This window comes from Protomyctophum parallelum, assembly GCF_964188405.1.
Source record: "Protomyctophum parallelum genome assembly, chromosome: 10".
Lineage (NCBI taxonomy): Eukaryota > Metazoa > Chordata > Actinopteri > Myctophiformes > Myctophidae > Protomyctophum > Protomyctophum parallelum.
In genome coordinates this window covers 23,434,355-23,459,922 of record NC_139704.1, presented here as the reverse complement: position 1 = coordinate 23,459,922, position 25,568 = coordinate 23,434,355, and the positions used below count along the sequence as shown (strand labels likewise).

The following is a 25,568-nucleotide window of genomic DNA, read 5'->3' as shown; positions in this document are numbered from 1 at the left end:
GGCGGGGGAGTGTAGGGGCGGGGATACGATTTTTTTCCCCCTGTTTTTTTCCTGGGATTGTTTTTTTTTACTATTTCCCCCCCCCCCCCCCCCCCCCCCTCTTTAACCCATTCTGACCTGAGATCAGATTCTAAAAATGTCTTCTACATCCTGACAGTTTTCTTAAAAAGCTATGTTTCTATGTCAGTCGTTCTTAAAAAATCACACACGTGTGAACTGAGTGGTGCAATTCCCCCCCCCCCCCCCCTCTCTCTCTCTCTCTCACTCTCTCTCATTAGAGACACAGCACTACCCCTCTCACTGTTTCTGGCGCTATATGAGTTTGTAGATCTGCTATTTTTCAATAGCTAAAGCATAACCCAATGCTATTGCTATAACACCAAAAGGGGTTCCCGCCCCCAAAATGGGTTAACGATATTCATGTGATTTTGGCCATAATATAGTATATAGGTAGCCATGGAACGTTCCACTGAAGGATCCGGTCCTGGATCTCCGCCCTACCGGGTAGCCATGGAACGTTCCACTGAAGGATCCGGTCCTGGATCTCCGCCCTACCGGGTAGCCATGGAACGTTCCACTGAAGGATCCGGTCCTGGATCTCCGCCCTACCGGGTAGCCATGGAACGTTCCACTGAAGGATCCGGTCCTGGATCTCCGCCCTACCGGGTGCCAACAGCTGATCGGACTAAACCATTTAATTTGTTAGCCGTAAAATAGACAACGCATCACATCACGCTGTGAGCTTGTACAGTAGATTTTTTCAGGGGCCATTTTTTGCTACATTTGAAAAAGTTATATATATTTGGATTTAGGTCTATTTGGGCATTCTTAAACCTGCAATATTATGGAACCTATAATGAATAAAAGTTATGTTAACAAATCTGTGTTTTATAGAGTTATGTTGCAATGCAATGTACACGGCTTGGTTGAATACTTGATTCTGATTGGTCGATCACAGCATTCAGGTGTGCGTCTGTCATTTCTGCATAGCTGCTATATGAAGAACAATGTTTAATCTGTCTTAATCCAGAGCAATGTACAGTCAGCAGGCCCACACAATTAGAATACAAGTTAAGACATTCTGACCTGAGATCAGATTTACAAAATCTCTTCTACATCCTGACAGTTTCCTGAAAAAGCTATGTTTCTATGTCAGTGGTTCTTCGATTTTTCAAAAATAGCAGACCTACAAGCTCGTAGCGCGCCACTCGGTGGTGCTCTATGAGCTTGTAGATCTGCTATTTTCCAATAGCTAAAGCATAACATAATGCTAACACCAAAAGGGGTTCCCGCCCAGAATGGTTAAATGCATATAAATAGTCCTCTAGGATCTCCACGGTCTCCAAGGACATCAGTCAGTTTAACAGTAGAATATGCAAACATTAATCTGTACATTGAAACTGTAGAAAGTAGCCTACTGTATAGGATGCTGTTGCCCTATCTTGCGACACCCCTTACGCCCTTATAGCCCTGAACGTATTTGCCATTTTAAAACATGTTTTAATTAAATAATAGTTCAACTATAGCCAGTCTACATCGATAACGTTGTGAGATCCAACTCGGGTCAGTTTCACTCAGACGGGAGGTTAAGGTTGAAGTGGTTACGAGTTCATTTGGGACCCCCAAGGTCCCCCTGGACCCCCCTTGGACAACCGCAGGTCTAATGCACCACTATATGTTTGTCTGTGTGTGTGTGTGCGCGTGTGCGTGTGTGTGTGTGCGCGCGCATGCGGGGTCAGCGACCTGCAAGTGACGGCAGATCAGACTTTGTACCGTCAGAGGCGCACACGCACGCACGCACGCACGCAGGCGCGCACACACACAAGCACATCAACAGTCCCTCAAAACACACACATTGTGGCCATCATGGCTCTGATCGTCGTCTTCTGTCTGCTCTGGAACCTCTACTGCTGTCTGACCGCTTCAGGTATAACACTGACGCCGGTGTGTGTAATACTGAATCACGCAACATAAAAAAGGGAGACTGTGTGTGTGTGTGTGTGTGTGTGTGTGTGTGTGTGTGTGTGTGTGTGTGTGTGTGTGTGTGTGTGTCAGGTTCTGCTGGTGTACAGGGCAGGCCCGGCGCCAGGATGAAATGACAGAGGGGGCAATCGGGGGCAGGTATTGGACATGAAGACAATGCGCCACATTTGCATATCTATAGAGGGCTTTCAAGCAATGGAATTTAATTGAATGCCTGGAAATGTACCATTGTTGTCTCCACCAGGCCAAAGGCATGTGGGGAGAGTATGTTTTGCACTCCGTCCGTCCGTGTGTCCGTCCGTCCGTCCGTGTGTCCGTGAGCAGCTAATCTCGGCCACCGTTAACCCGGTCGATGCCACATTTTGCACACACACTCCCTGGATGCCAACGATGAACCTCTGCCCCAAACTTTCCAGAACGGCCTGTTATAGCGCCACCAGGAGGCCGCTTTGTGCAAAACAAGTTTTTGCACAGTACACCTACAGATTTTGTCCAAACATCACGCAAATTGGTACACAGTCTCTCTAGAGCAGGGGTCGGCAACCGGCGGCTCAAGAGCCGCTTGCGGCTCTTGAGCACTCCCCTAGTGGCTCCCTGTAGCATTACAAAAAAATCTATGAAAATGTATAATGTTTATTTTTTCACATTTTTATTTTTCATTTATGGTTTCTGTAGGAGGCCAAACGTGACAGAAACATTCATAAGTTTCCCAATTTTGTAAAAATTTGTAGAATAAATATTATGATGGATTGTCTGTATGCTTAATCTGCAGTAGGCTATAGCCCTGAAACATGACTGTCAGTCATGACGCAACAGCAGCCTGTTTTACGCAATCGCAGTCCATAAACATTCCGATTTAAAATATAAAGTCCTCGACACATGTGCCACGGGAGTTAGAAATTTGCTGGTACAGCGATTAGCATTGCTGCATCCCGCGTTGTTTAATAAAAAGCATTTTTATCCGAGCGCCCCTTTTCTCAAACGGGGTTGGGAAACAGTTGCACACCGGGTGGGGGCGCGTAGTTGAAAGCCAATGGCAAAATAACAGCTCGGATAAAAAAGCTTTTTATTAAACAACGCGGGATGCAGCAATGCTAATCGCTGTACCAGCAACATTCTAACACCCGTGGCACATGTGGCGAGTACTTTATATTTGGAATCTGAATGTTTATGTACACGTTTACAATGTAAATGTAGCGATTGCGTAAAACAGGCTGCAGTTGCATGACGCACCATGGCTAAATCTGCAGTGACAAACTATCAAACAATAAATAAAACGTGGCAAGCCATTCACAGACGGAAAACATGGAATGCTCTTCCAGACAATTATGTGAACATGAAGAAACTCGCATCTGGAGTATTATCCATCTTTGGATCAACGTACTTTTGTGAGCAGATATTCTCAAACATGAACTACATTAAATCCAAATACCGCACACGCCTCACCGATGAGAGCTTGCAATCGTGTGTGAAGATTAAAGTGACATTTTACGTGCCCAATGTTGAGAAGCTCTCCAGCGATGTCCACACACAGAAATCACATTAAACGAGTAAGAACACAATGCAAAAAACATGGCATAATAATGGAGGGTGCGTTGACTGCGTTCGGAAATGCGCACCGCGGGAGCGCACTCGCCTATTAGTTTGCATTGCACAGTGCACTCAGTGCGCTATTTCCGAACGGGCTTAAACCATAGCGCACTTTTTATTTTGATAGATAGGCTAATATCCACTTGCAGCCCTGTTGTCTTCATTATATAAGCATTTTAAGGCTTAAAAATCTTTTGCGGCTCCAGGTAGATTTTGAATTAATTTTTTTGGTTGAAAATGGCTCATTCAACATCTTGGGTTGCCGACCCCTGCTCTAGAGCCATTCAACGAAACGGGTCTTTCAGATTTATCAGACTCCATCCTGATTGGTTAACATTGGCTTCCAAAGTTCACAGGAGTGCTCAGTTTCAAACAAAATGCTGCAAATCATGAACACATCGCGTGATTTCCGTGAAATTGTGCACCCACATTCCCACTAGGCCGAGGACGAAATGCCACATGAACAATTTCAACTCAGCCTCAAGGTGGCGCTATAACTGCCCGAAAAGTGTTTTTACCTCTAACTGCACGCGCGGATCTGTGGATAACTTTGTATGCCAACTCCCTAGAGGCCAAGGAAAAACCTTTGCCTGGAATTTTTCACATCTGCTCTTTATAGCGCCACCAGGAGGCCGACATATGTAAAACACATTTTCTATTATTACTCCTTCAGATTTTATCCAAATTTCACGCAAATCGGTATACACTATCTCCATAGTCATGTGATCAACACGGAGCGCCACCATTTCCCATCTTCCATCCTGATTGGCTAAGATTGGCTTCCAAAGCTCACACGATTCGTCCATTTTGAAAAAAGGCCACAAATCACAAACAGTGTGCAATTTCCGTTAAATTATACACGCACATTTTCACTAGGCCGAGGACGACATGCCACAATTTTTTTCCTCAAAATCAGCCTCACGGTGGCGCTATAACAGGCCAATTCCTGTTTTTAGCTATAACTGCATCGATCTGTATACAACTTATGTATGCACACATGGAAAAACATTGTACCTGCATCCCTCCAACACGAACCTCCGGCCCAAATCTTCCTCAACAGCCTGTTATAGCGCCACCATGAGGCCACAACCTGACCTGCCCTGGTGGAGACCTGTGCCGATTGGCACTTTGTCTAGTTTTGTCTGTAACTATTTGATCTAAGGGGGCAAAGAGGTCGATTTAGGGGGGCAAACACCCCCTTTGCCCTCCCGTGGCGCCGGGCCTGGTACAGGGACAAGGGGTTCTGTGGAGGGATCCTCATCCATCCAACCTGGGTCCTCACCGCCTCTCACTGCATGGAGAACACCAGGACGGAGCTCCTGAGGGTGGTGGCAGGTACCTACGGTGGCGCGCTATGAGCTTGTAGATCTGCTATTTTTCAATAGCTAAAGTATAGCATAATGCTTTAAACACCAAAACTGCCTCCCCCTGGCCAGCCGGGGCGCCTGATGGAGGGGAAAGGAACTGGTTGGAATAACGTGTTCCTTCCACGCGCTACGTCCAACCAGGGAAACTCCCCCCTGTCAGGTGTAAAGGACAACTTGGACACTCAGGCATGAAGGAAGCATGAGTTCAAGTCCGTTGCTCTCCCCTTGTCCCCCATATATGGGGACTAGGTTGGTGGAGGGTGCACGTGTAGAGCCCAGGATCACATTAGATGATTGACACAGGGGTGAAAAATGGGTTACAAAATCGTGGGATAAAAAATATATATTAAACACCAAAAGGGGTTCCCGCCCCCCTAAATGAATGAATTCATAATGTATTCGTCCCGTCTCTCTCTCTCCACCAACCACTGTAATGAATTCATAAAGTATTCGTCCCGTCTCTCTCTCTCCACCAACCACTGTAATGAATTCATAATGTATTCGTCCAATCAGGCTGCATTGACATATCCGATTTTTTTTATCAGAGCTGCATTATGCATGCATGCACACACACGTATATGTATGCAGTCCTATGTATATATGTATATATGTATGTATATGTGCAAGTTAAGTATTTATATATGTGCGAATGAAGTATGTATATATGTGCGAATGAAGTATTTATATATGTGTGAATGAAGTATGTATGTATGTACAAGTGAAGTATGCATGTATGTGCAGGTGAAGTATTTATATATGTGCGAATGCAGTATGTATGTATGTACAAGTGAAGTATGTATGTATGTGTGAATGAAGTATGTATGTATTTGCAAGTGAAGTATGTATGTATGTATGTGCGAATTAAGTATGTATGTATGTGTATGTGAGATATGCATGTATGTGCAAGTGAAGTACCAATACATATGTATGTGCAAGAGAAGTATACATGTATGTGTGAGTTGACTATGCATTTATGGCCTAAACGGCTTCCCATAACAAACTAACCATGCACTTCAGCCCTATTTCAGCCATTTTCTAAAGACATTAAACTTGACATTATTGAAATTCTGCATAATAATTGTTACTTTTGGACAGCCAATACTTTTTACTCAAGTACATTTCGAATTCCGGACTTTTACTTGTAATGTAGACAGTATTTCTATATTGCAGTATGTATTGATACTTAGTAAAGTAAAACATATGAGTACTTTCCCCACCACTGTAGAATAGAATAGAATAGAATAGAATAGAATAGAATCACCACCAACAACAGATGGCGCTATCCCCATCTCGTCAGCGGCGATGCCGTTTGTATTCATGTATTGTAGCCGTAGAGGAAGAAGGAAACCAGGAAGTGAGCCAGCCTACAGCTTTTTTTTCTTCCCATTTTTATTTGTAATACAAAAACAAATTATTTTATGAGGAATAATTCACATCATGGCGTTTATAACAGCCAACTGGAACCCCCTCGGGGAGGCATTTTATCGGTAACTGTCGGGACTTTATTTTAAATGTATATGATGATATTAGTATGATGATGTTTAAGCAGCGTCTCTTTTAGGCTAGTAAACAACCATATCATTTAGACCCCCATAGCTCGGAGGGACAGTCGCGCTGTGATTGGTTTAGCTGACGTTGAGTACGAAATTAGTAGTTTAGTTGTAACTTGTAAATTCTACGTCCAGTGACATACGTGAAAATTAACTTGAACTTGAACTTGCAGTACTTATATAAATGTACATTATTTGGACCTATGAAGCTACTATTATTATTGAAGCCGATTTAGCAGAGAGATTATTATTGAAGCGTCTGCCTCTGTCTCCCTGACGACCAGCTGGCCAATGACATCGCACGGTCGTCCTTCCGGGCCATGGGATGTAGACACAGCTGACAGCTCACATGACCACAGTTAGCTTTGTTAGCTGCAGCATGATAATAATAATATGAAATTATGAAGTATACAAGTATAAAAGACAAAATGACTCACTAAAAGTACATGGTTTCACAGCGGATACAGGCCTATTGGTCACCTAAACTTGGCACCTCAGTATTAAATTGGCCAACATGTACTGTAGCTGTGTTATGTTTGTGTAACTGTAGCCCCTTATGTGCCCTCTCCCTACGCTCATTCTGTAGCGTAGGGAGAGGGCACATATGGGGCTAGTCAGTGTAACTGATGCTGTCATATGGATATGCAATGCATACTTTATTTCATTTACAATAACGATGTGATTCACACCATTGCTTCTCGTGACAAAATGAGTCTGACCCCAAAATTAATATGTATTTATTTTGGCCATGGATGGACGTCCCCATCTGAAAACACCTTGCCCCCCATAAGTCTTGTTGAAATGTAAAAAATTAGTTTAAAATAGCAGATCTGCAAGGTCACAACGTGTCGCATTTCCACATGTTGTGAGCTTGTAGATCAGCTGTATACAATATGGTTAACGGTGGTTGAACTGACTTGGATCATGCCATATTAATTAACCAACTCTCCTGGGGGGACGCCCTGGAAGTTGGAACGAAACCCCCCTCTAGGACCCACTTTGAGAACCACTGATTTACACAGTGTCACTTTGTGTGTGTGTGTGTGCGCCCGCGTGTGTAGGAAGATAGAGTTGTATGACATGAGTTGGACTCTGAGGGAGGGCTTCAGAGACTGTCTGGTGGCCGCAGCACCCTACGGTGGACCCATAGGTGAGAGACTCCATTCAGGACGGGAACCCCTTTTGGTGTTTTAAGCATTATGTTATACTTTAGCTATTGAAAAATAGCAGAGTGTGCCGTGCTATGAGCTTGTAGATCTGCTATTTTTGAAGAATTGTGAAAATGTGCAAATCTTTGAAATATATATTCTCAACTGGTTAACTCCGACCTCTCTGTCTGTGGTGCTGATCTCATCCTTCGACTGACAGCCCTCTTTGTGAGAGGAGATAGAAAATTCCTGTCTGGTTGTATCTAATGATGACTCATCAATATTGTACCTCTACTACACAGTAAGTGTTAATTTTGACGGCAAATGCAGCGTAGTGACAGTTCGAGTGGGCACTGAAGGCAGGAGGTGTACTAGCCCTGAAACATGACTGTCATAATCGACCGCCCTGGCTATTTTTCTCACAATGGGTGCGTTAATATCATTGATTGATATTGATTATGATAAATAAAATCGTTTAAATGCATATGTATCATGTGACTTTGTTGCTATGGTCCGAAGGTACATTATGTCAGGAGATGTAGTTGGACCTGGCCCTTGGGTGTTTTAATATTTGTACTAACTAGGTAATCACAGCTAAACATAGCATCACAGCTAAACCACGAACAAGCCCACGCAACATCATGTTTTATCCTTGTCCCTTGTCTATCTGTCTGTCTCTCTCAGCTCTGTTGAAGGAATGTCAGCGACGTTCTCCCAGCGCCCGTCCTCAGCTGGAGATTTATTCTGCCTCTGGGGTTACCATGGCCAGCTTCCAGGTACACACGCGCACACACACAGTTCCGAACATACCTTTTCCCAATCAGTGGGTCGTGACCCATTTCTTTATGATGAGGTGCATGCGTGATGTTCTCGAACCTTATGTCCCCTAAACAAATAAAAATAAATCTTTAGATTTTTAAATGCTCCATCCATCCATCTTCAACCGCTTCTCTGTGGTCGGGTCGTGGGGGCTCCACCAGAGAGCTCCAGACTTTCCCTTTCCAGAGCAACATTAGTAACGTCTGGGGGATCCCAAGGCGACTCAAGGCCAGTGTGGCGATGTAAACCCTCCATCTGGTCCTCGTCTCCTTGGGGGGTCTCCTTCCAGTGGGATGTGCATTGAGGACCTCCCTAGGGAGACGCTCGACAGGCATCCTTACCAGATGCCGGAACCACTTAAGTGAAGAAGCAGCAGTTCTACTCTTGCGTGACTGAACTTCTCACCCTAAGGGAGATGCCAGCCACACGCCTGAGAAAACTCATTTTGGCCACTGGTATCCGTGACCTTATTCTTTCAGTCATGACCCACACTTCATGACCATAGGTGAGAGACAGTAGGAACGAAGATTGCCAGATGGAGAGCTTTACCTTCTGGCTCAAGAAAATTGTTGTGACCCACAATAATTGGTCCGTGACCCACAAATGGATCCCGACCTCGGTGTTTGGGGAAACGGTATTGTATAGAACGTTGCATCATGAAGTGAGCGTGTTGTGTTGCAGTGGAAGAGCGGTCCGGTGCGTCACCTGGGATGGACGGTGTGCGATGACCTGCTGTGTGTCCAGGAGGACGGCACTGTCCTCATCTACGACCTGTTTGGAACCTTCAAGAGACACTTCAGCATGGGACAGGTCAGCGCCTTTGACCTTTTCTTTTTTTTACCTTTTAGTAAAAAGATTGTAAAGAATTTTACATTGGTTGACCTCTCTCTCCTTCCCCTGTAGAGGCCGGTGCCAAATTAACACTTTAATTACACGAGCACGATTCGACATTATACACGTGGGAGCTGAGTAGTCTTCTACTGTTGGTCACCGATAAACTGCACAGGAACAGTTGAGGATAAAAGGAACATTGTCAGTGGAAAAGTAGAGAGAATGGAAAAATAGATTCTCTCTCTCCACAGGAAGTGGTACAGACTCAGGTGTCGGAAGCCAAAGTTTTCCACTCGCCTTACGGCACCGGCGTCGCCATAGTGACGGGCTCGTCTCGCTTCACCCTGGCCACCAACATCGACGACCTGAAGCTGAGGAGACTTCCTGAGGTCCCAGGTACCCAACAGACACATTTAAGGGACATTTCACATCTACTCAGGCTTCTGTGAGCACCCTAGACACTAGACCGTTTTTATGTTGCTTTATCATTATGCCCCCTTCCTATACAAACCCATTTTAACCATGAAAACACTCGTCCTTGTTTCTGGTGAAGATTCTAAGCGACTTGAAGATTTTGTTAAGTTGTAAGGATCCTGCAATCGTGGACAAGTTAATACCTCGTTGCAAAGCTGACTAAACCATGATAAAAATTATATAAAATGCAATACCAATTGGTATTATTATAGGGGAGAAATAATTGACCGAAAAAGTATGCTTCCAAACTTTTTTCTGAGAAGTTTGTATGACTCTCTGTGACATTGGCAGATTGTGGAATAGTTGTCTCTCTTGAGACACTAGTATGAACTGTGTGTTGCATCTCCTCCAGGCCTGCAGGGGCCTCCCTCATGTTGGGCTGTGCTGACTCAGGACAGACAGACTAAAGTTCTGCTGGCCAATGGACCAGACCTCTACATACTGGACAACACTTCCTGTACCGCAGTGGTGAGACTGTCTGTCTGTCTGTCTGTGTGTCACCTGTGCCAAAATTGTAAAAAATGGCATTCATAAACATGTTCTGTGCACATCCCCAGTCTCTTCCAGGTATCTCGTGCCCGTTCAGTAACATCGTGTGCATGGCGGTGTCCTTCAGCTATAAATACCTGTCAGTGTTCACTGACTCTGGACATGTGTGGATGGGCTCGGCCAACCTCAAGGTCCAACACCACACACACACACACACACACACACACACACACACACACACACACACACACAAACAAACAAACCCATTTTTCAACCCTTCCTTCATTGCATGAGGAGTGAACAGACTCCTTTCCCCGGTAGAATGTGCTTGTTCAGAAATCCTATATGATTTTGAAGCCCTAGCTTGCAGCAAAGGTTGTGTGTAACTGTGTCCCGTTGCCCCTATAGAGCGTCGCAGTCCCTCCCCCTTTCAGAACCCCAGAGTGCCCCAGGAAATGAATCTCAATGCATTTTCCTCATTGACATTTCAGAAAGTATTTATTTAAAGACCTTTTAAGCGTCGTATGAAGACTCTTGTCGTGACAAATCATGACAACACACACAATATTTTGGACCAAACAAATAATTACAAAGAAGAAAAACAACAAAAAAAGTGTTGTAACCTGCCGTTTCTTTTCTACTTTCTAATTCTTTGTTTGGCCCGAAAATGTGTGTTTTTTGTCATGATTTGTCACGACAAGAGTTGGCTTTGTCCGCGGCGTAAAAGGTCTTTAAATAAATACTTTCTGAAATGTCTATGAGGAAAATGCATTGAGATTCATTTCCTGGGCCACTCGTTGTTCTGAAAGGGGGAGGGACTGCGACGCTCTATTATGGTAAAAGATGGTATTGGCTGCGTTCTGTCCCTACTACAATACTTTAGCTTTCCCCTTCCTGAGTATCCAGGTGTCATACATTGATGGCATGCTCTCAAGTCGTACCCCAGCTATGTTTCTGGATACATTGATGATTCTCTGGAACAATAGAGCCGAGTCCGAGTTCAGAATGTGTTTATGCGATCGCAGATTATGCAGCGGTCAATTTATTTTTAAAAGGGCGCATAATTGCGCAAACCTCCCACATATTTCGCAACTTCCTTCCTGCATATTTCACCACATAAAATCCTGCATATTTTGCATATTTCATCGCAACATCAATGATTTTTGTCCGCATAATCAATGATGTTTAGCCACAGTAAGTGTATAGTGTAAATTAACCCCTGTGTGTGTGTTGTGTTTTCAGGATAAACTGTGTGAGGTGGACGCCAAAGTGAGGACCCCTCCTAAACAGATGGTTTGGTAAGTCCCCTCTGTCTGTCTGTCTGTCTGTCTGTCTGTCTGTCTGTCTGTCTGGTTCTGATCTCTCTCTCGTCTGTGTTCAGGTGCCGCAGACCAAAGAGCCAGCAAGCTTCTGTGGTTGTGATGTGGGACAGACTCCTCCTAGTGGCCGGCGACTGTAATGACACCATCCAGTATCCTACCCTTACTCACTGCAGGTCTTGTGTCCTACCAGGACCTGTAGTGCTGCTGGTTTTATGTCCTACAAGGACCTCTAGTACTGCTGGTTCAATATGTCCTACAAGGACTTCTAGTCATACTTCTCTGCAGTGTTGTTGGCTCCACTGTTGCGCTGTAGTGTGTCTTCTCTGGTCAGCCTCTCTCTCTCTCTCTCTCTCTCTCTCTTTCCCCCCCCCCACAACCAGATATCATTTTGGGGGTCCTTGGCACGCAAATGTTTGAGAACTACTGATTTAGAAGGCATTTGTAGAATCGGCCTCAGGTCTAAATGGGTTGGTTCTAAGCATCTCTAGTGTTAACTCGGGGTCAGATACTCTCTGGATGAGGAGTGTGTTTGTGTTATAATCATCAGTAGTTAGTGTGTTCCATGCCTTAACTCGGGGTCAGATACTGGATGAAGAGTGTGTTTGTGTTATAATCATCAGTAGTTAGTGTGTTCCATGCCTTAACTCAGGGTCAGACACTCTGGATGAAGAGTGTGTTTGTGTTATAATCATCAGTACTTAGTGTGGTCCATGCCTTAACTCGGGGTCAGATACTCTCTGGATGTAGAGTGTGTTTGTGTTATAATCATCAGTAGTTAGTGTGGTCCATGCCTTAACTCGGGGTCAGATACTCTCTGTAAGAGGAGTGTGTTTGTGTTATAATCATCAGTACTTAGTGTGGTCCATGCCTTAACTCAGGGTCAGATACTGGATGTAGAGTGTGTTTGTGTTATAATCATCAGTAGTTAGTGTGGTCCATGCCTTAACTCGGGGTCAGATACTCTCTGTAAGAGGAGTGTGTTTGTGTTATAATCATCAGTACGTAGTGTGGTCCATGCCTTAACTCGGGGTCAGATACTCTCTGGATGAGGAGTGTGTGTGCGTCGGGGAGCTGGACGGCGTTCGTCTTGTCGGGCCGTCCAGACACGAGTTCCTCCAGGAGGTTCCCCTGGTCTGCGAGGAGATCTTTAAGATCGCCTCCATGGCGCCTGGAGCCTTGCTGCTGGAAGCCCACAAAGAATATGAGGTAACAACAGCTGGCACCATTTGTTAGGACATTTTAGGCGACGATTATTTGTCACACGAATAATTCGCGATTAACGATTTAACCCATTTAGGCCTGACGTCAACATTTTAAAAATGTCATCTACGTAAATCCTGACAGTTTTCTGAAATACCTATGTTTCTGTATCAGTGATGCTCAATATTTCATGTCGAGGAACCCCAAAAATGATATGTAATTGGCCGCTGACCCCCACCTGAAAATATGTTGTTCCAGGATCCAGCAGAAGCAAAGATTTGAGTTAAAACATTCGCAGTGAAAGAATATTATATTCAATGATTTGCACCACATTTTCACGATTTTTCAAAAATAGCAGACCTACAAATAGCAGACCTACTAACATAATACCAAAAGGGGTTCCCACTCCAAATTGGGTTAATTGCGTTTTTGTCGTTGGAACATTATGAACTAGAAAAAGTGCCCTTCTGGGCACAGGTCTCCACCAGGATAGGAATGTAGGACATTGCAGCTTGCCTTCATCTGGTGGTTGGATAAAAGGGCAACAAAAGTAAATTATCCACAGATCCGTGCAGTTAGAGGTAAAAACACTTTTCGGCCAGTTATAGCGCCACCTTGAGGCTGAGTTGAAATTGTTCATGTGGCATTTCGTCCTCGGCCTAGTGGGAATGTGCGTGCACAATTTCACGGAAATCACGCGATGTGTTCATGATTTGCAGCATTTTGTTTGAAACTGAGCACTCCTGTGAACTTTGGAAGCCAATCTTAACCAATCAGGATGGATAATGAGAAATCTGAAAGACCGATTTCGTTGAATGGCTCTAGAGAGACTGTGTACCAATTTGCGCGATGTTTGGACAAAATCTGTAGGTGTACTGTGCAAAAACTTGTTTTGCACAAAGCGGCCTCCTGGTGGCGCTATAACAGGCCGTTCTGGAAAGTTTGGGGCAGAGGTTCATCGTTGGCATCCAGGGAGTGTGTGTGCAAAATTTGGCATCGACCGGGTAACGGTGGCCAAGATTAGCTGCTCACGGACACACACACGGACGGACACACGGACGGAGTGCAAAACATACTCTCCCCCCATGCCTTCGGCCTGGTGGAGACAATAAGATGAGTTGGGGGTGTCCTTGACATGAAAAACGTCTTGGGAACCACTGCCATATGTTATACTAGTTTTGGTAACCGACTGTGCATGCCTTCTTAACTCCAGGTCTGTCAGATATGTCATAGGTTCATTAATTCTCAGAACTTTGTACATTTTCTCTATCTATTTTATTTTGATAAAATGCAGAAGTCCAGTCAGAAGGCAGATGAGTACCTACGTGAGATCAAGGAACAGTGTGTGTTGGGAGAGGCCGTCAGACAGTGTGTGGAGGCGGCAGGACACGAGCACGACACACACACACAGAAGAGTCTGCTGAAGGTGGGCGGGCACACACACACTGCTGAGGGTGGCCACGCACGCACACACACACACACACACACACACACACACATGCACGCACGCGTGCACAACTACACACACACACACACACAGTTTGAGCCTCCTGAGGCTATACTGTACATACAGCAACTTCAGACATGTTTGTATAAAGGTTTGGTGCACACAGAAAGATGCACTCCATCTCACCAGTTGACCTACACAGTCGCAGCAAGTATGTTATTACACACACACACACTCACTCACTCACTCACTCACTCACTGGCATTCTCTCTCTCAGCATGCATGACTGGCACTTCCTCTCCATCATACTATAGCTTTGGTTTGTGCTCTCAGTCTCTCTACGTGTCGCCCTCACCACGCCTCCCAGCTGTGGTAAAAGCAGTGGTAAACTAACATCATGTGACTATGTGTCGCCCTCACCACGCCTCCCAGCTGTGGTAAAAGCAGTGGTAAACTAACATCATGTGACTACGTGTCGCCCTCACCACGCCTCCCAGCTGTGGTAAAATCAGTGGTAAACTAACATCATGTGACTACGTGTCGCCCTCACCACGCCTCTCAGCTGTGGTAAAATCAGTGGTAAACTAACATCATGTGACTACGTGTCGCCCTCACCACGCCTCTCAGCTGTGGTAAAATCAGTGATAAACTAACATCATGTGACTACATGTCGCCCTCACCACGCCTCTCAGCTGTGGTAAAATCAGTGATAAACTAACATCATGTGACTACGTGTCGCCCTCACCACGCCTCTCAGCTGTGGTAAAATCAGTGATAAACTAACATCATGTGACTACGTGTCGCCCTCACCACGCCTCTCAGCTGTGGTAAAATCAGTGGTAAACAACGACCTCTTATGGCTTATAGTTTTAGTAACTACTAGACCTAGTTATATTCATACCATGACCACTGAAAATACTTGTTTCTGTTTTCATGTTTGTCTCTCTGTCTCTCTCTCTCTCTCTCTCTCTCTCTCTGTGTGTCTCTCATCCTCAAGGCGGCGTCATTTGGAAAGTGTTTCCTCACCAACTTCTCTCCGGAATCCTTCGTGTCGGTTTGTCAAGACCTGCGAGTCCTCAACGCTGTCAGAGAGTACACCGTCGGAATCCCTCTGACACACACACAGTATCCTCCTAACGCACACACACACACACACACACACACACACACACACACACACACACACACAAAGCTCATATGTGTAGGGCAACTATGTTATTGTTTGTGCTATTTTATTATTATTTTAACCTTTGCTGCCATATTATAGTCAGTGTTATCTGACAAATCAATTACCAGATGGCACCAGTAACCATTGTAGTTCCAAAAAAATATTCTGTCCATATTCCTTAAGCTCCGCCTCCTCAGATACAAACAGATGACGGTCCAGGTCTTGATTGACAGGTGAGTGTTCACATAAGAGACAATCTAATCAGTGCTGTTGACACGAAACCAAATGTAAAAAAATAAATCTCTATCTCTCTTTCTCTCTGTTTCTCTCTATCTCTCTCGCTCTACAATTTACAATTTACAATTTAGGCATTTAGCATAATCCAGAGCGACTTACATTAAGCAAGAACAAAAAGCATGGGAATACATCACATAAAAACATTTATCATGAAACATGCGTAAGCTAAGAAAGTAACAGTGGAATATCTATATAATGAAACTATACATATAAACTATACATCTATACTACTATGCTATACATATGTACTATGACGTGCTATGACTACATACAATGCAATTATAGTGCTGTCTACATAACATGCTATAAGTCTGTATCAAGTGCTATCTAAGTCTACAGAAATGCTATCGAAGGGGGTGGGGTAAGTTCTATGGGCCATGATGGAGTCTGAAAAGGTGGGTTTTCAGACTACGGCGGAAGATTGGGAGTGATGCTGCAGTTCTGACTGCAATGGGAAGTGCATTCCACAGTTTTGGAGCCAGAAGGGAGAAGAGTTTGGGACGTGTGGAGCGTTGTCCCGGCGTTTTTTGTGAGGGTACTTCCAGCTTCCCTGCGTTGGCTGATCTGAGTGCGCGGGAGGGTTTGTAGGGTTCGATCATACTTGCAAGATATGGGGGAGCCATACCTTTGGTTGCTTTGAATGCCAGCATCAGAGTTTTGTATTCTGTGTGGGCAGCGGCCGGGAGCCAGTGGAGGGAGCGGAGCAGGGGGGAGACATGTGAGAATTTTGGCTGGTTGAAGACCAAGCGAGCTGCGGCATTTTGGATCAGCTGGAGAGGCTTAAGTGCACATGCTGGTAGGCCAGTAAGGACTAAGGAGGGAGTTACAATAGTCGAGTTTTGACAAGACTGTTGTCTGGATTAGGACCTGGGCTGATTCCTGGGTGAGGAACGGTCTAATTCGTCGTATGTTATAGAGTGTGAACCTACAGGATCGGGTGACAGCTGTGATGTGAGTTTTGAACGAGAGCTGACTGTCCAGGACAACACCAAGATTCCTGGCTGTTGGGACAGACGTTACCAGGGCGTTGTCTACGGAAATAGTTAGCTCCCGCATAGGGCAGGACTTAGCTGGGAAGAAGAGAAGCTCAGTCTTGTCTGGGTTCAGTTTGAGGTGGTTGGAGGACATCCACTGTGAGATGTCAGCCAGGCATGCGGTGATGCTCTCTCTTCCTCTCTGGCTCTCTCTGTCTCGCTCTGTCTCTCTCCCTCTCTCTCTCTGTCTCTTCCACTCTCTGTCTCTCTGTGTCTCTCTCTCTTCCTCTCTGTCTCGCTCGGTCTCTCTCTCTCTTCCTCCCTCTCTGTCTCTCTCTTCCTCCCCCCCTCTCTCTGTCTCTCTTCCTCTATCTCTCTGTGTCTCTCTGTCTCGCTCGGTCTCTCTCTCTCTCTTCCTCCCTCCCTCTCTCTCTCTCTTTCTCTCTCTCCCCAGGTTAGTGTATCGTAAGTTGTATCCGTTGGCGATAGAGATCTGTCGTTATCTGAAGACACCAGAGTACCAGGGAGTGAGTCGTGTCCTCAAACACTGGGCCTGCTGCAAGGTACGCACGCACACGCATGCATGCACGCACATCGATATTAACAGTGCTTTAAATAAAGTGTAGTTTTACTATACATTTAATCTACATTATGTGAATAATTTTAGATAAGGTAATAAAAATTACAAAATGATAGTAAATAAAGTCACAGCTAAGTGCAAAGAACACTTTCTTTGGACACTTTGGATCACTTTTATAATTGTGTCTGCGTGTGTGTGCGTGCGTGCATGTGTAGGTGCAGCAGAAGGATGAGTCAGATGATGTCATAGCCAGGTCAGTGAGTGTGAAGCTTGGAGAGACAGCGGGGGTGTCCTATTCTGACATCGCCTCCAGAGCCTATGAGTGTGGACGCATCGAGCTGGCTATAAAGGTCTGTCTGTCTGTCTGTCTGTCACCTGTGCCAAAATTGTAAAAAATGGCATTCATAAAATCACATCCCTAAATTGTTGATGTTCTTTGTTTTGAAGTATAGTAATACGTGTGTGTGTGTGTGTGTGTGTGTGTGTGTGTGTGTGTGTGTGTGTGTGTGTGTGTGTGTGTGTGTGTGTGTGTTATTACGGTGGCGTGCGTGCGTGTAGCTGTTGGACTATGAGCCTCGCTCAGGTGAACAGGTTCCTCTGTTGTTGAAGATGAAGAGAAGTCAGCTGGCTCTGAGCAAAGCTATAGAGAGTGGAGACACAGACTTGGGTACGCACATGCACGCACTCACGCACACACAACACATTGACACGGCAGAAAGTTTGTTTTCTCTGGGATTCTGAATCCTCACTAGGAGTGTGTGTCTGTCTGCCTGCCTGCATGTGTGCGTGCGTGCATTGCAGTGTACACAGTGGTGACCTACCTGAAGAATGAAATGAACCGAGGAGATTTCTTTATGACTCTGCGGAATCAACCTGTCGCCCTCTCTCTCTACAGACAGGTAGGTACAGACAGACAGGAACCAACCTGTCGCCCTCTCTCTCTACAGACAGGTAGGTACAGACAGACAGACAGGAACCAACCTCTCTCTACAGACAGGTACAGTAGGTACGGACGGACAGACAGACCATAGACTGTCAAGTAAATATATACGACCCTTTGGGTTTCTACAGCCACTATTTTAGCACATTCAAATCCACCATCTTGGAACTTCCAGTTCCTGAGTGAAAGTCAACCGGAAACAAATGCTATTGTCTATAACAGACCGATGCCTAATCAAACCCTTAGAGCACCTGCTGTGCCCCGCTGATTTACTGCGGGGTTTCCAACATGACAGCCATGTAAACACACAATGTCATTTACAGCTAAACATTGCTCTCAAAAATGATTTTGAAAACATTTGAGCGAGAAAGAGAAGATGCAGTTCCCGAAAATGGATTTGATTTGGTCAACTCACTTCCTTGTTTTCCGACAGTGCTGCAGCTGGGCAGATGCTGGCCAGCGTGGCACTAATGGGATACTTTCATTACCGCAAGCAAGGAAATACCTCATTTTGTAATAAGCGGGATAATGTAACCAGCTCCGCTCCACGTCGGTGGTTAATCAACCTGTCGGTGATGTATCTATAAACAATGACCACTCAGACATACATTATCCCTTACTTAACCCACACTGAGCATTTTTTAGGCTATTAGACGTGTAAAATACCGGTACGTCTAAATGGCCATATAAAAATGGGTTATATTATAAATTAAATAAATGAAAGTTTTTTTTTAATGGTCTAGACTTAGATTAGATGTTGAAGCAACTTTGTTTTGCATTTGCCTGTGTGTGTGTGCGTGTGTGTGTGTGTGTGCAGTTTTGTAGGCTTCAGGAGCAAGACACGCTGAAGGATTTGTTCAACCAAGATGACGACCACCAGGAACTGGCTAATTACTACGTCAGAGCTAGTTATAAAGAGAAGGTACTAGTACCTCTATTACTATGTTACTACATTAGTACTACTAGTTATAAAGAGAAGGTACTAGTACCTCTATTACTATGTTACTACATTAGTACTACTAGTTATAAAGAGAAGGTACTAGTAGTAACTTTATTACTACTTTACTGTATTAGTACTGTATTAGGCAGCCTAGCCCTATTTGACAACCCGATAATGTACAACCCCGACGTTGGATCATTATCACAAGCAACCACCAGAAGACTCTCTGTGGACACATAAACCCTACTGTGTGTGCGTGTGTGTGTGTGTGTGTGTGCGTGTGTGGGTGCGTGCACGTGCAGAGGTTGGAGGCTCGCCTGTCTCAGTTACAGAGTGCTGTAGATGAATACAACAAGGCCAAGAACGAGTTTGCTGCAAAGGTAAATTAATGTACTTGTTTTTACTCTCATTTGTAACAAAATTACACAACTTGAAGCGTTTGTTCAACCCATAGAGTTAAAAATAATAGAGAGGGTACCGGTAAATCCCCTCCCATTCACTTGTATGGGGTTGCTCACTCTCCTTTCCACCCCTTGGTTGGAAGAATGTGACGGGTAGGGCCTATTTGGGGCCCATGTGACGCGTTTGTGTCACACCCGTGAGTCGAGCCTATTGAACAACATGTTTCTGACCCCAGCCGCAATACGGAATACGCCGCAGTACCTACGATCGGCCAGCGTGTCCATTGCTGTTCTGTTCTCCCTGTTCTCAACCTCAGCTCTCTCCTTCCCTCCCCATCTCTCCTCTCCTCTCCAGGCTACAGAGGAGGAGATGCGTCTCCTTCGCTTCCAGAAGAAGTTGGATGACGAGAAGGGGGAGGGGCTACTGTTTCTGTCCCTGCAGGTCAGTGTGACAACTGATCACAATTAGGTTTTTCGAATGTAATTGAATATATTTAAATTTACATATATGTAAACTATATACATTATGTATAAATGCGTAGTAGAAATGGCGACAAACATTTCTTATCAACGGTAGCTTTGCAGCACGTTTGAAAAGTGTGTGTGTGTGTGTGTGTGTGTGTGTGTGTGTGTGTGTGTGTGTGTGTGTGTGTGTGTGTGTGTGTGTGTGTGTGTGTGTGTGTGTGTGTGTGTGTGTGTGTGTGTGTGTGTGTGTGTGTGTGTGTGTGTGTGTGTGTGTGTGTGTGTGTGTGCAGGCCACCATGGAGGCTTTGTTGGCAGCTGGACTTCATAAACAGACTGAACAACTGTACAGAGACTTCAGAGTCCCTGATAAGAGGTAGAGACAACTGTACTTTGTGTGTGTGTGTGTGTGTGTGTGTGTGTGTGTGTGTGATAGAGAGAGACTGGAAGAGGCATTCCTTACCAAGTACCAACGTCTCAAGGATGCTATTATACAGCCTTGGTTACAAATGTCAACTGCTTGTGTTCATATTCGGAAGCCTCGCTAATGTCCATGAATCAGTTGTGAGAGGCCTGCAGATTGCAGGAAATGCCCAAGCTAGCTAAGGTAAAATTCTGTTCAGTGGCTGTGATAATTGGCAGTCGCCATTATATGGAGGAGGCGATGTTCCCTATACCAGTGATTCCCAACCTGTGTTCCGCGGCACTTTAGTGTGCCGTTTGATATGTCCAGGTGTGCCGCCTGATTTGTCAGAAAGTAACACTAAGTTAGTGTTACTTTCTGTCAAAATCAGGCGGCACACTAACCCTCCCCCGAAAGCAATATTATAGCTACTGGGCTGCAGGCTCCTATTGTTGCGTTGTCACACGTCTAACCATTAGACGTGCGATAACAACAACACGAAACAATAACGACCCTCGGCCATTGAAATGTTAATGCTTAGATGCATGCAGAAGACGCTACATTTCGCTCCCTCCAGAAAGACTGGAGCGCGCAGAGCGCATATGCACGTAGACAGCAGACACATACATGTCCCAACCCAAACACTGAGGAGCTAAAGTAAACGTGACGTTGTTGTGATTAAACATAATGTGCCACGAAAAATAGCTCCCTCCCTCCACAGAAGCGCAGTGATGCCTGATTTATTCTTCGTCGTACACGTGTTATGCTTGCATGCTGAAAATGGCTGATCAACAAGCTTGTCGATCAGCTATTTTTAGCACGTGGAAATATGCAGGCTGTGGGAACTGAGACCCTTCACAATAAAAGCATGCAGCTTTCACAAGATGGCCCATAATAAAGACAAGGAAAAGGATTAAGAATTAGGTGGCATTTCACATTGCATATGAGCTATTTTTTCTCCAAAATATATAAAAAAAACAATATATATATAATAAGGAATTAATTTGGATAATGGTAATGAGGATATTGTAAAAGTTGTCACTTTATTAATCCCAACACTGTATGTATGTGTGTGTATGTGTATATATATATATATATATATATATATATATATAAACTTAATGTATGTATATGTATATAGATAGGCCTAGGTGTGCCCCGAGATTTTTAGGCTATGAAAAGTGTGCCCTGGAGCAAAAAAGGTTGGGAAACACTGCCCTATACCAGTGATCTGTATCCTGAAACACCTGTTGTTGCGTTTCCCAAGTTTGTGCATCTACTATTGTTATTCTGAACATCTGAAGTATAGAATAGGGTTAAAGTGGTTAAACGGATTGTGACGCTATATTAACTAATTTTGCTCTGGACCCCGTGGCATGGAACCCCTAAGGGACCGCCGTCCCCACTTTGAGAACCATTGATGTACCATAATTACATATCGTATCATGATGCGTATCCATCGTGAGGTTGTTGGCAATACCCAGCCATGATACTGCTGGTTGTCACACTAAAGTTTAGGTTCCTTGTGCCTGTAGGTACTGGTGGTTGAAGTTAAAGTCTGTGGCAGATAAAGAGGATTGGGAGGAACTGGAGAAATTTGCCAAGAGCAAGAAGTCCCCTATTGGTTACCTGGTAAGACTGAACTGAACATCGCTCATCACACTTTGTTCACTTTAAACTTTACTATTATTTACTTTGGTTGGAATGAATGCCTCACTAACACTTCATAAATATTACATCTACGTTTGGAATGAATGTCTCACTAACACTTAAATATTACATCTACGTTTGTACTGGTTACCTGGCAGGACTGAACAGATCAAGCTGTTTTGTGTTTTAGAAGACACTTTTATCCAGAGGGTCTGGACAATAAGCAAGTTAATCAGCTTGCTTGCTTGTTGTGTGTGTGTGTGTGTGTGTGTGTGTGTGTGTGTGTGTGTGTGTGTGTGTGTGTGTGTGTGTGTGTGTGTGTGTGTGTGTGTGTGTGTGTGTGTGTGTCTCTCCCGCCAGCCCTTCGTGGAGGTGTGTGTAAAGAAGCATAATAAATTTGAAGCCAGGAAGTACGTATCCAAGGTGTCTCCAGAACAGAGGGTCAAAGCTCACCTGGCTGTCGGGTGAGTGTGTGTACACGTGGATTTTACTAATGTCCCCACTACACTAAGTTTAGTATAATTTGAGAAACACACGTGGTGAGGACATTTTCCTGGTCCTCATGAAGGAAAAGAACGTTTTACGATTCCAAAATGATTTAGACTAAATCATCCTAACCTTATTTTGTTCCTAATTGTAAAGCATAATGCTTAGTTACAATTATGAAAAAGATCTTATTAGGAATAGGCATTTAGATGTTTTTCTTTTAATATATAGCAACCTTTATTGAAAGGATATCCCCTTGAGATGTATCTTCTCGTTTTCGAGAGGGGGTCCAACAGAAAACAGCAAATACAGTAGACAACACAATAGTAAACAATACAACAAATACATCCATGCATACATAAGCAACTAGTCGACTATTCAACTGGTCGACTAGTAAATACACTAATCAACCTTGTTGGTACTAGTTGACTAGTTTATTTTCCCGTCAAGATCAGCTAGATTATAGTTATAGTCACCAATGTACACACTTTTTAAATGTACAACTATTATTTAAAAAAAAATATATAGATAATTTTTTGTTTTTAGGTAGTCGACTAGTAAACTAGGTAACTAGTCAACTAGTAAAAATCACTAGAAGTGAAAGCCCTAGTGTGTGCGCGTGTGCCATCTTCACCGCGTCTCCTCTCTCGTCCTCTCCTCCAGGGACGTGGAAGCGGCAGCAGAAGCAGCCATAGAGAGGAGGAGTGAAGCGGAGATGAACTCCGTCCTGTCCGTCTGCTCTCCCGTCACCGACAGAGTCGTCGTAGACAAACTGAACAGAGCCAAAGCTACTGCTGCCAAAAAGTGACCCGGCTCAAATTCACAGACGGGGCTGTGCTGCTCGCAGACAGACCTGAACAGAGACAAACGCTGCTGCCGACTCAAACCCACTGAAGCTGCCTTGAAATGGTGTCCCAGTTATTACACATGTAAATAGAGCGATGGTTCTCAAACGGTTGCATTTCAAGGTCTCCCCTTAACTCTGACAGTGTACACAATGGAATACATGTATTTGACCGTGGCGTGGACCCCTATGTTAAAATGTTTCAAACATTCCAAATATTTCCTTTTTGAAAATCTTCAAATGGTCACTGGGTTAAGCTAAGTTTGCTGGGGTGCAATTTACAATAAAGAATTGTCATCATGAATCATTCGTAAGCTTAATAATCTAACAGTGGAATATCTATCCAATGAACCCCCTCAAGGACCCCTGCAGGATCCCTGGATGCCACTTTGAGAGCCATCAGGTCAGCTGCTTTTGCTTTGAGAAGTTACATACAGCCTTCATCCAGTCAGTTCATTCTGCACAATCCGTTTTGTCAATGAGTCACATCACTTTATTATTATACAATGATATTGTGCATTTACCTGACGCTGCCAGATCCAAGAAGCTTGCTACAGCGTCAGGTTAATTGTGCATAGAAAGATAGCATTAACATAGAAAATGAGTTCATATTAACAAACTTTACAGTCTATAGTACATGTCCCAGATCATATTAACAATATATAAAAGTCTCCTGTACATATTCCAGTTCATGTTGACAACATACTGTACAACTCCATTTCCAAATAAATTAATATTGTTGCATTCACAATTGTGAGCTTAATTACATATGTGCAATTGATATTTATCTTTCATGTGTGCGTGCACGTGCTCGCTCACTCGCTGTTCTTTTGGGCACATGGCCGAGGCACATGGAGACGGGAGCGCAAAATTATCCTTAATAGTTTACAATCTGTACTGAGTTTACACTGTACTCATAGATTAGGCTGTCCCATTGGGAACCAACCCGTGGAAAGGGGGTTCTCGTGTGTGTGCTGGGCTCCGCTCTGCAGGCTACAGCCAGCACTGCCTACAGCCGCAGCAGTCAAGCTTGAGCACCGCGGCGAGCTTCCGTCCGTAAACAAAAATTAAAACGGTTTACTAGTTGAAACCGGATTGTACCAGTTGAACCGAAAACCGTCACATGCTTATAGGCTATGCACATTTTACATTGATGCCATACACGTAATTGTATTTTTTCTCATGACATTTGAGCCTTGTAGATGGAAAAGTTTTGGTTACTTTATACACTCTTTTTTTACCAACATATACGGTAGGCCTACAGTATGAATATGTCTGAGGAGAATGTATCGCACAATCTCTCTCTCTCTCTCTCTCTCTCTCTCCTGTTGTTGTTTCCACACATTAAATACAGATAGACACAGATATTTACATTTCATAGCACAATTCAGGCAGCAGCTGGTTATTAATTCATAATGTATGAATTCTTGTTTTGTTTTTTACTTTGAAATAATATACAGTTTTACTGTCCTGTCTTAACATCTTGTTAATATTAACCATTTTAAACTACTACTAGAGTTTCTATTAAGAACTTATAAATGGAAGAACTAGTATAAGCAAGCATGCATTTATTATTCATTCTATAGTCCTTCATGCGGCTCAGCGGGTGTCAGTGTCTCTGCTCTTTAGTCTTTATGCTTTGTGCTGACGGTGTTGAACTGAAATCAGTGACCCAGTAAACTCTGTGTCCAGAGCTTTTTTTTTCCAGAGCAGAGGGGATCGACGGATACACCGAAATCTGTGACCTGTGGAATTCCGGGACTCTTGAATGGGATAGGCCTACACTGATTTCTAAACTAATGTCAGGAGGACGGACAGGACAGAATTGTAGCCCGGCATGACCAGACTTACATTATCACTGCGTAGGGCACTATTCTTCGTCCTGTGGCAGTGGCAGATTCGTCTGGTTTCCCAAATTCCCAGGCTAGCAGCCTGGACTAGTCATCATTTTGATTCCCCACAGGGTCTAGATTGAAAGAGTGACAGTCCCTTTTGTGTGTTGCAATGTTCCTTTTATAATGGTGGTGATAATGATGATGATGATGGATTAATCATGAATGAGTGAACTAATGAATGAATTAAAATGCCATTCTCTTTAACCACAGGTGCGTCACGGGATTCGATAGAGTAACAATTTTGGTGAAACACCGGGAAGTAACCGGTCGGGGGCGTTGTGGGTGGTAACCTCCTTTATAGCTCTATC

At 44.2% G+C, this 25,568-nt stretch overlaps 1 protein-coding gene across 1 annotated transcript; it reads left to right on the top strand.

Annotated features, from left to right (window-relative positions):
• Positions 1 to 6,316: 6,316 nt before the first annotated feature.
• Positions 6,317 to 24,100, top strand: vps16 (VPS16 core subunit of CORVET and HOPS complexes). Its single transcript, XM_083774747.1, has 24 exons — positions 6,317 to 6,427; positions 7,552 to 7,640; positions 8,323 to 8,414; positions 9,139 to 9,267; positions 9,540 to 9,684; positions 10,115 to 10,230; positions 10,320 to 10,442; positions 11,494 to 11,549; positions 11,633 to 11,722; positions 12,608 to 12,779; positions 14,068 to 14,199; positions 15,218 to 15,345; positions 15,586 to 15,621; positions 17,114 to 17,222; positions 17,455 to 17,589; positions 17,798 to 17,906; positions 18,041 to 18,138; positions 18,997 to 19,101; positions 19,422 to 19,499; positions 19,876 to 19,962; positions 20,276 to 20,358; positions 21,921 to 22,017; positions 22,396 to 22,499; positions 23,185 to 24,100. The coding sequence occupies exons 1-24, from the start codon at positions 6,378 to 6,380 to the stop codon at positions 23,327 to 23,329; spliced, it is 2,508 nt and encodes an 835-aa protein (XP_083630873.1). The 5' UTR covers positions 6,317 to 6,377; the 3' UTR covers positions 23,330 to 24,100.
• The last annotated feature ends 1,468 nt before the right edge of the window (positions 24,101 to 25,568 follow it).